This window comes from Hirundo rustica, chromosome 4 (assembly GCF_015227805.2).
Source record: "Hirundo rustica isolate bHirRus1 chromosome 4, bHirRus1.pri.v3, whole genome shotgun sequence".
In the NCBI taxonomy this organism is placed as follows: Eukaryota; Metazoa; Chordata; class Aves; order Passeriformes; family Hirundinidae; genus Hirundo; species Hirundo rustica.
This window is the reverse complement of record NC_053453.1, coordinates 64059104-64070778: the sequence shown is the minus strand read 5'-3', so window position 1 is coordinate 64070778 and position 11675 is coordinate 64059104. Positions and strand designations below refer to the sequence as shown.

At 46.9% G+C, this 11675-nt stretch overlaps 1 protein-coding gene across 5 annotated transcripts; it reads left to right on the top strand.

The window, feature by feature from the left end:
• Window positions 1-140: 140 nt before the first annotated feature.
• LOC120752010 (protein mono-ADP-ribosyltransferase PARP12-like) lies at window positions 141-9755 on the top strand. Of its 5 annotated transcripts, none has more exons than XM_058420284.1 (10): window positions 2008-2067; window positions 2962-3033; window positions 3498-3538; window positions 4413-4533; window positions 5009-5129; window positions 6154-6238; window positions 7045-7120; window positions 7839-7969; window positions 8872-9029; window positions 9453-9755. In XM_058420284.1, the coding sequence occupies exons 4-10, from the start codon at window positions 4474-4476 to the stop codon at window positions 9731-9733; spliced, it is 912 nt and encodes a 303-aa protein (XP_058276267.1). In that variant the 5' UTR covers window positions 2008-2067; window positions 2962-3033; window positions 3498-3538; window positions 4413-4473; the 3' UTR covers window positions 9734-9755. The 5 variants fall into 5 exon arrangements, with proteins under 5 accessions (XP_039918553.1, XP_058276267.1, XP_039918552.1 ...); XM_040062616.2 differs by lacking the exon at window positions 2008-2067 and adding an exon at window positions 2221-2273; XM_040062614.2 differs by lacking the exon at window positions 2008-2067 and adding an exon at window positions 3234-3336.
• The last annotated feature ends 1920 nt before the right edge of the window (window positions 9756-11675 follow it).

Genomic DNA, 11675 nt, shown 5'->3' with positions numbered 1-11675 from the left:
ATGGATTCAAGTGAGATCTGGAAATGCTTCCAGGCTCCCAGACAAGAGCGAATCCCTCCGCGTGCCAGGCTTTGCTGAAGCTGAACCCCCTGGAACACCTTCCCACAGGACCCAGTGTGGGTGGCTGGGGAACAACCAGCCTGCAGAAGACCTTGCAGAATTAGGTGAGCTCAATCGCCCCAACATTTCGTGAGTCCGCCCACTTAGGTACTGCTTTGGGGGATTTTACCCATCAAGGTAGAAGCATGAGGTACTGCCAGCCTGGTGCCAGGCTGCAGTACCCATGTGAGCACAGTGTGCACGGGTTGTAGCATCAGGACTCCCACATCAAACCTTGGAATAGTCTGAAATTGCCACAGAGCTGCTGTGTGCCACAGAGCCACAGACAAAAGGTGAAATGTCCCTTCTTTGTCCATTTCCTCTGAAGAGAAGAAGTGAACAAGAATTGAAATTCCTGGGAGGAAACTATGTTAGGCTACCTGCTGGACTATGGTTTCTTTATAAAGGATAAATCATTTGACATATGCTGGGAAACCACACTCGTGTGCCTCTGCTGACGGTGCAGGAATTTGATCTTGTGGGGCTATACTTAGGATGTCTGCCCTGAGACCTGTTCCGTTCCCAGATACTGGAAATGCAGACAGATGTAGTACCGTGGTTGAGAAATCAGAGATTCAACAGCTCCACGGATGACATTGCAATTAAAAGGGAAAAAATTTAAAAAACAGTGTTCAGAAGGTATCAGTTTACAGTGAGCTCAAGTTTCCAGTTTGTGGAGAGTTGTTTGTTTTTAGAGAGGATGGTGTGCTGCTCCCAGTAAAAATATGTAAACATTTTCCACCAAGCCAGAACGCTCTTCCTAAAGCTGCTGTGTCATGTCTATTGAAGCTCTAAGGCCTCAGTAGGGCCTCAGAAGTGAAAGAAGCGAAAGAAATTGAGTTCATAATCACATCTGTGGTGCTGGGTTCTGTTGGCTTTGTTTACTTTTTTGTTTGTTTGTTTGTTTTAATGCTATATCTATAGAATGCACTCAGAGTGCACCCTTTCTGGAAACTCAGAGATTTATGTGTTTCAGCCACTGCTGATCTGGTGTGACTGGATCACCAGGAAAGAAAAATGTTCTGGGCAGTTCAACTGAGCACAATCGGAGGGGAAAAACAAGTCAAAGAAATGCTTTCAGCTTAAAAAAATTGCATAGTTAAGATTACTTGACCTGTTGTTAAGCTTTATGCCTCAGAGCTCAGCTGGGCAGCGCTGTCAGCTTCTGAAAGGCTGGAGGTCAGACTGGAAAACTCCTAAGCCCTGTCTGATTTGTGCGGGGAAGAGCAGAGGGGAGGATCAGACTCCAAGGCCCAGGACACAAACACCTGGGACAGCGCAGAGCCCCGAGGGCTGAGCGAGCCTGTCTCGCAGGGCTCTGTGTCTGCACACACAGGTTTGTGAGGCTCAGCGTGCCTCTGCTTGCTGCAACCTCCCCGCCAGTGCCACCACTAGCCCTGGGGGGAGCGGGATGAACGATGAACGATGCACCCACTTCCCGCACTGAGATTTGGGGGGGGGGTCACTTTGCACGGCAACGCCAGCTGTTGGATTTCCAAGAATGATGTTCATTACAGAAGCTGCTCCTTCCAGAGAGGAGAAGGTCCTGAATATCCCCGGCCGTTGGAAGGCTGGGAGGTGCTGGCTTTGGGGAAGTGCAACGACAGGAGCCCAGGAGCAGGGATAAACTCTGCTGGGTCGCAGCGACGTTGATTTTACGGCTGTACTCGCCAAAGGCCCGGGCTGGGCCTGGCCGGCCTGCTCGTGCTTGGCGGACGCGCACGCGTCTGTCGCAATAACCAGCAGGAAATGTTGCTCAGCCCCGCTTCCTTAAGGGTCTGTGCACAGAGGCATCCGTGCTCCCACGGCGAGAGGCTGCGAGGGAGACAGCGAGGTGCAGGTGTGCTGTGGGAGTTCACAGGGAGCTCTCACAGCCGTGCTTTCCTTCCGAAGGTGTCGCTGCACCCGGGGCGCCTTTGCCGCGCAGAGCAAGGGTTGAGCAGGCTCATCCAGCCTGGAAAGCACGAGGTTGGTGCCCACAGCTCCCAAGGGTGTGACTGGGCAGCCCGAGGACAGAACCGTGCCAGGAAAGTGGCACATGCCAGGCTCTGACAGCTTTCCCAGGGTGCAGTTGAGAGGGGAGGGCTGGACACACAGGAAGTTCAGGCTTTCGTAGCTTGTGGACTTGGCTTTAAGGTCTGCCGGAGAGATACCTGCTTGCACTTTGTCATACTGTAAGTTGTGCTTGTATCTTCATTCATTCATCTTTTCCTCTTGTGTAAGAGAAAATGGAGCCTGGGGTTGCTTTTTAAGGATAAAATTTTCTCTGTATAAAGTTATTCCTGTTAAGATATAAAAAGCAAATGTACAGTTGCACAAGACCATGTAGCGAGACCTTCAGCAAAATGTGGAGGGCACTCCCTGTCTTGCTGGTGAAATATTTCTGTTTGCTTTTTAAGTGTTTCACCTCTGTTTACTTCTAGTTAGGGTTAGTTGGTGAGTGGAGAATCTCAGCATGGAGCAGAAGTGCTGGAAAGTGAAAGGTCACGAGTGGACAATTTTGCAAGCTCATCTGATTAGGGCAGACTGGGAGCCCCAAGTCTCAGCAGGGGAGCTGGCAGGGGTTAGCACAGGTTATCTGGAGTGGGGATAGAGGGAAGAGAGAGGGGGTTAGCAGTAGGGAAAAGCTGCCTGGGAGCATCATCCCACCCCACTAGCCTGCTTTCCTTTCCTTTTCCCCTCTCCCCACATCCTCCCTCAAATCCCACCCTTCAAATCCACAAACTTGAAATCCTTCAGCTGTGACAGCAGCGGCATGAGAGGGAAAAAAGGGACAGCTGTGTCCAAAAAACATCCTGGTAGTGCTGGATCTTTTGAATGCCTTGCAATGGGAGAGAAGAATAATTTCAAGTGTTTTTCTAGGAACAGGCCTGGCCAGTGTTGCTGCGTACACAGGCAGCGCTGGAAAAAGATCTGTCTGTGCAGGAGACCCAGGTACTTCCTTGCTCTTTGTTCTGGCAGTCCAGGGCTGCCATGCCTTTGTTTTCTGGACCTTTGCACTGTAAACAGCCCTATGAGGGAGCTATTCCTGTAATCATTTCCTCTCATTGGCCTGCTCTGAATACCCTTGGTCCCTGCCAAAGCACAAAGGGCGTCAGAGCTGGACACGTGATCATTTCCAGTTTCTGTTTCAGTATCGTGTTCAGATTCTTCAGGCAGCTCAGAATAGCTCTGTCACGGACCCTTGGAAGCTCAATGGCTGGCACCTTTTGGCTATAGATATGTGATCCATGACAGGTAGTGTTGTAGGGGCAGTAAAGTGGTGATATACATTAAAAAAGTGTTGTCTGGGTCTAAAACTGGGAGATTAAATGGTGGGTGAAACACAGCAGGAAGCAAAGTAGAATCTCATAAATTGGAATTTTCGATGGCTATGTTTCATCTTCTTCTCTTTGTAGGTGCTGTGTCTAGGATAGAGTGCAGAGCAGAGATTTTGCTGGTAAGTAACGATATCCCCTCCTCCAAGTGAGACCTGCTCTCTCACTCCCTATCCTCAACAGGACAGGAGGGAGAAAATAAGACAGGAAAGTTCATGAACTGAGATAAATCCAAGGTTAGCATTGGGCAAGACAAACTTGACTTCGGGGAAGTTAATTTATTGCCAATTAAAATAGATTTAAATTGTGAGAAAAGAAAATTAGGTCACCTATTCCCCCCCCACCCCCGAATTCCCAGGTTCAACTTTACTCCTTCAGTCCTGACTTTTCTACCCCCTCCTACTGAAGCAGCACAGAGGGGAAGGGAAATGGATGTTGTCCTCAGTCTGTAGGACTTGCCATCTACTCCTCCATCATTCACAGAAATTTCCCTTGCTTCAGCATGGTTCATTTCCCATGGGCTGCAGTCCTTCAGGATAAATGTGCTCTAGCACGGGCTCTTCTCCATGGACTGCAGCTTCCCTCAGGGCCTGTCACCATGTTGCAGGATGGGCTTCTCCATGGGCTGCAGTGTGGATCTCTGCTCCATGGACCTCCACAGGCTGGAGGGGCGCAGCTGTTTCACCATGGCCTTCTCTACGGGCTGCAGGGGAATCTTTGTGACAGGTGTATTTTCTTAAAATGTGTTTTTTAGGAAGGTACATTTTAGGGAAAATCAGTGGCACAGGTCCAAGCCAGGGTAATTTCTGTGGTCCTTGCCATGCCCCATAAACATACAAACACCAGTTCCTCAGTTCTGGGGCAAACCTGCACTTCCCAGCTGGAGGGGCCCTCCTTTTTTGAGAAGTGAATAGGTTTCTGATCAGACCAGGGATACTGCACAATTTGGCAGATTTGGAAACCCCTATTTTGATCTGGATTTCTTCTCCAATGCAGGGCAGAGCAAGCAGCTCTTCTGTACTCGTGTTGTCTCCTGACTCATCCGTCTGCTCCTGAAATGGAGCATGTCTGGTACTGGCTCGATGATTCCAAGCAGTGGATTGAGTACGGGAAAGAGGTGAAATTCCTCCGCTGTTCATGCTGAAAGCTTTTGTTGAACCATCTTTGGAGAGTTATTTAGAGCGCCTTGTTCTGCAGCTGGGGTGTTCTACACGCACCGCTGGGTGCCCTTGCAGTGCTGCTCCAATGCCTGGGCGGAATTGTCTTCTTAATTGTCCCTCAAAGCAGGACTGGAACTCTGTGAAAGCTTTCAAGGGACTGGCTTTGAAAGCGGGTGCGTTTTCCAGAGTTGCCAAACATCATTTGGCTGGAGCTGACCACACAGGCTGAGGGCTGCTTTGTTGCTGTTGTTAGAAGCAGCTGTGCTTGGTGGGGTACCCCTCCGTCGCCGTAGAAATGCTTAAAGCCGTAGAGACTTGCTTCAAAACATTATCCTGTCACAGGGGCCTGGGGAAACATTGGTATTTCCCCACAGTGATACCTAAACCAGAGGGTGCTTTCTAACACGTATAATTTCCTTGTTCTTTCTGCAGCACCCGGGTCACGTCACTGCCACTGTGACATCTGCATTTCTGGAGAATGAATATCAAGCTGACAAGAATGGTGTTATTTTTTTCAGGGCTGGCTCTCAGCAGTATGTGTTAGACTTTGCAGGTGAAGTATTTCCTTGTTTTAAGTTCATTACACAGTGCAGTTGGCTTGAAGGTTTTTCACACTATGTCTGCATCTCTTTGAACAGCTCTTCTTCCTCCTGCAAATTTTCTCCAAGCAGAACTTGAGCAGTAGGTAAATTGCTCTGCAGTTTTGAGATGTCCTACTTGAGCTTCTACACTTGGGCATCTGTGTTCTAAAAAAACTATAACTGACAATATTGTACGTTCAAAAGAAGAGATGGGAGTAAATGCTTAATGGCACCTTATCTTATACATTTGGGTTTATACACCTGAAAAGGAGGAATGAGAAATCAGGGGAAAAAAACCCAAAAGGCACTGAAAAGTTAAAAAGTGAAGAAGTGAGCCCATGGTGAACATCTTGCAAACTACTTATGGGGAGAGAAAGCACAGTGCGGCAAACAAAAATTTAGGGCTGGTTGTGCAGAGAGAGAAAAATGGGAAAATGAAAAATGCTTTTCTGTTTCTAATTTAAAACTCCTTAGCTTTCCAAACTTTAAACGTTTCCTGGCATGAATAAAGAGTGGTGTTTAAAGGAGGAAACAATGGATAATTAGCCATGTCACACAGCATGTGCTCTGTGATATTGTTATAGGACCAAGAGGAGAGCGCAGGCTTTCCTTTTAGCACCATGGAGCGGCCCTGTGCTGCCAGAAAAGCCAGGTTTGTGGCCCCCATTGCACTGAAAACTCTTTCCTGCTGTAGGCCTGCCATGAGATGTGGTTTTCTCTGGCCAGCAGCCTGGATATGAATACCAGTGCAGGTGCAGTTGGTGCTTGGTTGCCTTTGAGTTTTACAGCCTTTGGTAGCAGGTGGTTGACATTGCTGATGTCCAAGTAGGAGCAGTGCGAGTGGGAATGAAGTTTGCACTGAGGTGGGTGGGATAGAGAGAGCAACACGATGCAATATTCAGGGCTACCTCCTCTTTTGTTTTTACTTAACATGTAAGATCCTGCCCCTAGACAATGAATTATCTCATTATTGAGTTATTGTGTTTTTCTTTCAAGACATGGTCCAAACAAATGTGCTCTTTCAAACTCGAAGAAGTGTTATTCGACTGCCTAAACATTCTGAGGGTGGACAAGATGGAAGGTAATGCACATTCATTGTTTAACAATGTCTCTAGAGAACAGCACCTTTCTGCTAAGAAGTTCCTCCAACCTGCTTAGAATGCAGTTTTTTATTTTTAAAATCCGTTTTTAGATACCTTTTCCTGACTGGTTTAACAGTACATTTTGCAGTGACGGTATTTGTAAATTATGCAACGCTTCTGTAAAACTCTCTGGAGGGACTTTGTTGGCAGTCTCTGGCAGCTGTGAGAGACCACTGGAGCAGATCTGCTCTCTCTGTGAGGGGCAAGGCCACATAGGGCTGACACAGCTGTGCCAGGAATTTTTATTCCTTGATTTATGCCCCAACACTAATAAATAAACTGTGCAGCGATTAGGAGCGAGGGACTGCCAATCCCAAGAGCTGCCATCCCAAGGGATGGATGTCATCCCTTGGAAAGCTGAGGATAAACTAAAACCTGGGACAGGCAAATCCACTGAAATTAAGTGAATTAGAGGCACTTACTTGAGATCTTACGGCTTTTTCTAAAAGAAATTCAGCTTAACAGAATTAATGAACACATCTACTATAAATTGTATTTGTGCTACAGATTTATTTTAATAAGAGTTCTCTCTGCTTTAGAAACTCACCAGCAGACAGTGCATGTGAAGCCGAGGGTTCAATTAAAGTGTTGGTTCAACCTAAGGTGTGTTCATTCGAAAAGAAAACAAACTATAGCTCCCAAATGGATGCCTGAAGGCTGCTTTAGAGCCTGTGGTTACATTCTCCAGAAGGGGGATTTGGTTAGTAGTATCACCAGCTGACTGGCTCCTTTTTCTGTTCTGTAGCCAAAACACGACTCTATCACATCCTGTCTATCCTCCACAGTGGGACCAAAGTGCGCTACCTGATATTGGGTTCAAGGTAGGACTTTCCAGCTCTCCAGTGGGAGGGGAGAGCTCTGTTCTGTGTTGATTTTTCCAAGAGCATAATTCAAGGCAGTTGAGATGTTACCAGCTTTTAAATGTGTCTTGTAAAATAAGCAACTACGATTTGAAACAAGACTGACAGTTTCATATTCAGAACAGATGTGCATTTCCTGGGAGGCTCTCTGAGAACCCCTATGATACCACACAGGGTAAGAAAGGCCACTGCTGCTCATACCTGTCCTTTGCACTCTCCCAAGGTGCTTCATCCTCTGATAAAACAGATTAATTGCATCTTAAGGGAGGATTTCCTCTGTCACTTTGGGGCAGGATGTTATCTGCTGTGGTAAAACTGCAGCATAGCCCTGTAGGGAAGGAGCTAGAGTGTCAGATTGAGGTGAAGCTTTCACTCTGCCTCAGCCTGAACACTGCTGTGCATTTCAACTTTAGGTTACTCTGAAATAAAAATAGTCCAGATGTGGAGGTGCATCATCTAAAGGAGCTCACATGGGATTGCACTGATTTCCCTCAGTCAGTGCCTGTGCTTCCACAGGGGGAGTGATGGTAAAGGAAGGTTAACAGGAAAAACAGAAGCAGTTTGTGATTTTTGTGGCAGGGCTTTTCAGCAGATGTGAGAAGGTTGATGAGTCCTTTGGGAGGACTGGGAGTTGTTACTCTCAGTTATGCCTTATTCTTACTGTTTTAAAAATTTTCAGTTGATAGAGCTCAGCTACGATTCCCAAGAATATAGAAAAATCAAGAATCTGTTTGAGAAGACAATGAAAAATTACTGCATCAACCAACTACAGAGGATTCAGAACCCAACACTTTGGGACATCTTTCAGTGGTTTGTATCTATTTTATTTAATTGTCCTTCCTGTATGAGAAGACTGGTGTTTCCTGATCTGTTGTCCTCCATAGTCTACATTTAGAGCTGCCAAATTCAGCAGTCCAGCAGAGGTGAGGCTGCCACATACCTCTCTGCCCAGGTCTGGCTGGTGGCCCAGACTTATGACTGCCCTAAAACCTGGCTCCCTGAGGCTGAGCCTCCCCTGGGGCAGTCCTGTAAGGGAACTGGGGTTCCTCTCTCTCTGGCTGGCTTGTTAGGGTTGCATCTATGTTCTTTTGTGTGTGTAGAAAAGAGTCTTTTATCCCTAGCAAGATGTGTGTGTGTGATTCTTGCTCGTGCTATTCAAAAAGTAAATCCTTTTCCTTCATCATAACTGAGCTTTGGTGTTTCAGGTTTATTATTTTGGTTTTAAACTCTTAAGTTAAAAGAGTTTAAAAAAAAAAAAAAGGATTTTTCTTTTTTGTGATAAAGATAGGGGCAGAGATTATACAGTCTTCACTGTAGCTTCTTACAGCTCAGTTTTATAATCATAATTATGCATTCAGAATTTATATAACATGGGAACTGACCAATTCCCACAATTTCCAGTCAAGAGATGTTTGTCTCTTTACTCTCTCATGTGGTGTGAAGTTGTGGGTGACACAGTCCATAGTGATGCTGAGAACTTTTTGTTTTGCTGGCAGGAGCCAGCTGTGCAGCAGGGTACCAGCAGAAGTGCAAAGCAGGCAGTAACCCCACTGGGAGTGGTTTGTGTCACTGTTCCGCCATGACCCACATTAGGAGGAGTTGAGTTGGGAAATTTCCTTGTTTGAACAAGGATAACAAGTAGTTTTTTCATTTGGTGGGTAGTGTTTTTTTTGTTGTTGTTTTTGTTTTGGTTTTTTTTTTTTTGTCTCTAGGCAAAAAGAAAAGATGAAGAAGCTCCAATTGAAAGAATTGAAAGGGGTGAATGAGAGGCTCCTGTTCCATGGGACAAGTCCATCCCATGTGTCTGCCATCTGTGAGCAGAACTTTGACTGGAGACTCTGTGGGACTCATGGGACAATGTATGGAAAAGGTACAAGTGCAGAAGGGTTGTAGGGGCTGTTGCTGCAGGGATTGCAGACCGCAGCCAGGCTGGGGAATGTGGGTGTGAAATGTCTGGTGGCTCCTGACCCATGTACTCCCGCCTTTAGGGCACTCTCACCTGTGTACATCTGCATTGCTTCAGGTAGCACCCACAGCCATCCCACTCCAGCAAGGGCTAAAAACACCTCTTTTTGCCTCAGCTACCTGCTCTTGGGCAGGTGGGATTGGGAGGTCGATGGCGAAATGTGTCGGTACTTTGCAATAAGCCAGTGTGGGAGCACCTGGCAAGAATGTTCTCGCACATTGGAGGGCTAGCTGGGGTTGTTGAATTGCTGGCTGCCAAAGTGCTGTTAGCACGTGTTTGCCCCTTGGCTGGTGTATTGTCTGACCTGTGGGTTTTTCTGCTCCCTAGGAAGCTACTTTGCCAGAGATGCCAGCTACTCCCATGAGTACTGTTCCTCTCGCAGTGGGCGCTACAGCATGTTCGTAGCTCAGGTTCTCGTTGGAGACTTTGTGCAGGGGAACCCTGAGTACTGTCGTCCTCCACCCAGAGCCAAAAATTCGAACAGGCTTTATGACAGCTGCGTGGATGACCCGACAGACCCTTCCATCTTTGTCATCTTTGAGAAGCAACAAGTTTACCCTGCCTATATCTTGGAGTACAGCAGTGAGACCAGCTGTGTGGTCCTGTAATGAATGGTGGAATGTCCTTTGAATTCACACTGAATAAATTACTCTTCAGTACAGTTTTTTAAAATGTTTGTTCAATTTCACTTGTAGCTTTAGAGCACTCCGTAATGCAGTGAACCAGTAGCATGGTTTTGGGGGTATAGTTTTTTGTTAGGGGCTATTCTTTCCCCAGGAGCCGTGCTAAACTTTAGCATTCACCGTATCTCTAGCCTGGAATGGGGATGTACTTGCCTTGCATACCGTGATGCTGTGACACCTGCTGGGTTAAAAATGACCTTGATCCACTGATATGGTCACCTAGGGTTGTTTTCTGCCTGTGGTGGTGCTGATATGCCAAAAGGAGGCTGGGCAGGGAATGTGGAAGAAGGAAAAGTGAAAGTACCTACATCTTGGTGCTCAAGAGGAACCATGGCCTGTCTTTCAAGTAAACGGCAGGAAGCTCCTGCATCCTGAAGGCTTTGTAATTAATGTTGGCAAAGAATTTTGATTTGTTTCCTGGTCACACTGCTGACATCACTTCTTACCTTGTTCTGCTGTGTCAAATCTGTGACATCCTCTCCTTCCTCTGTCCCCACTGGATTTAGGTCAAGAAAAGCAGGGATATGGCAGCTGCTGAAGTGAGATCCCCACTGTGCCATGACACCAGCAGTGAGGAAGTCCATGGTGAGATGAATAATGTCACACAGCAGGGACCCACCAGGGCTGTGGAGCCAGTTCCTGCAGCAGTGAGGGGTGAGACACAGGGGCTTTGTGAGGGCTGGCTGCTGGCACAGCCACCTCCTTCCCACCCTGCAAGCTGACACTGGTGGTGGCAGTTTTGGGTTACCCTGGTGCTGCCTGGCAATCCTGATGATGGAGGAGTACCCCAGTTGTGTGTACTCCAGCTGGGATGGATGGTGGGGAAAGCTTGAATTAAGGTCATAGTACTTGAAACTTGGTGGATAATGGGATAACATTTGGGATGACTGATAGCATGGAAACAAAAATGAATGGTTCATTTTAAAAGAGTCATGATATGTAAGTTGTGATTCAGCAGAGGAGTCACAAGTGGTTCTCTTGTGTGCGCCATAGCTGGGAGGAACCAAGAGGAGGGCTGTGTGTAGGATCTCATCAGCTTTCCTAAAGCTGCTATTTTCAGGCACAATCAGTGCCTTTAGAAAATTTGGAAAGACATCTGACTGCAATAAGTCCCTAAGCTGCACTAATTCATGTATTTTCATGTCTCACTGATTTTGCAGAAGCCTAAAGATTGTTCTTTTGCAAATTAGTGATCTCATCAGTCACAGAAGTAAAATTGAAAGTCACTTAAAGTGACTTAAAGTGGATGGGAAGGGACTGAACAGTGGCTATTTTCAGCTGTCACCCTGCATTGGTCCTTGCAACATTCCATAGATTTCCTCCTTCATCAGTGTGAGGGGGCTTGGAGATGTGCAGCCTTTGGGCAGGACAGGGGCTGGGAGATGGAGGGTTTGGGAAGAGTTTTGCTATTATACAGAGTACTCTGTGGAATGATGCTTTCGTATAAATCATCTCCCCCCATTCTTCTCCTCCATGACAGAAGAAGCCACCCATCATGTGGGGAAAAGTTGTTTCCAGCAAGGTGGGCTTCAGAGTATGATTGTTAAATTCATCAGAGGCAGGAGAAGGTAAGGAAGAACCTGCTAAGAAGCAGGCTAGCCACAGGAACAGGGGTAGTTGTTGATCTGAAAAAGAGGAAACCAGGCAGAGAACACAGGACAAGTGCAAACATGCACAGTTTGGAAGAAAATTAGATTTTCCAGTAAGTCAAAACTATTCCTGACAGCAGGGAGGGTTTCTCACAGTCTCCAGCTGCCTCCAGAATTAGGTGCTGGGTGTTATGTTGAGAAGATCAGGCAGGATCTGGTGTGAGCAGCTGTAAGAGTGTGCAGTGATGTGGCCCTGCAGTGGGCTCTGCAGGTGCTGG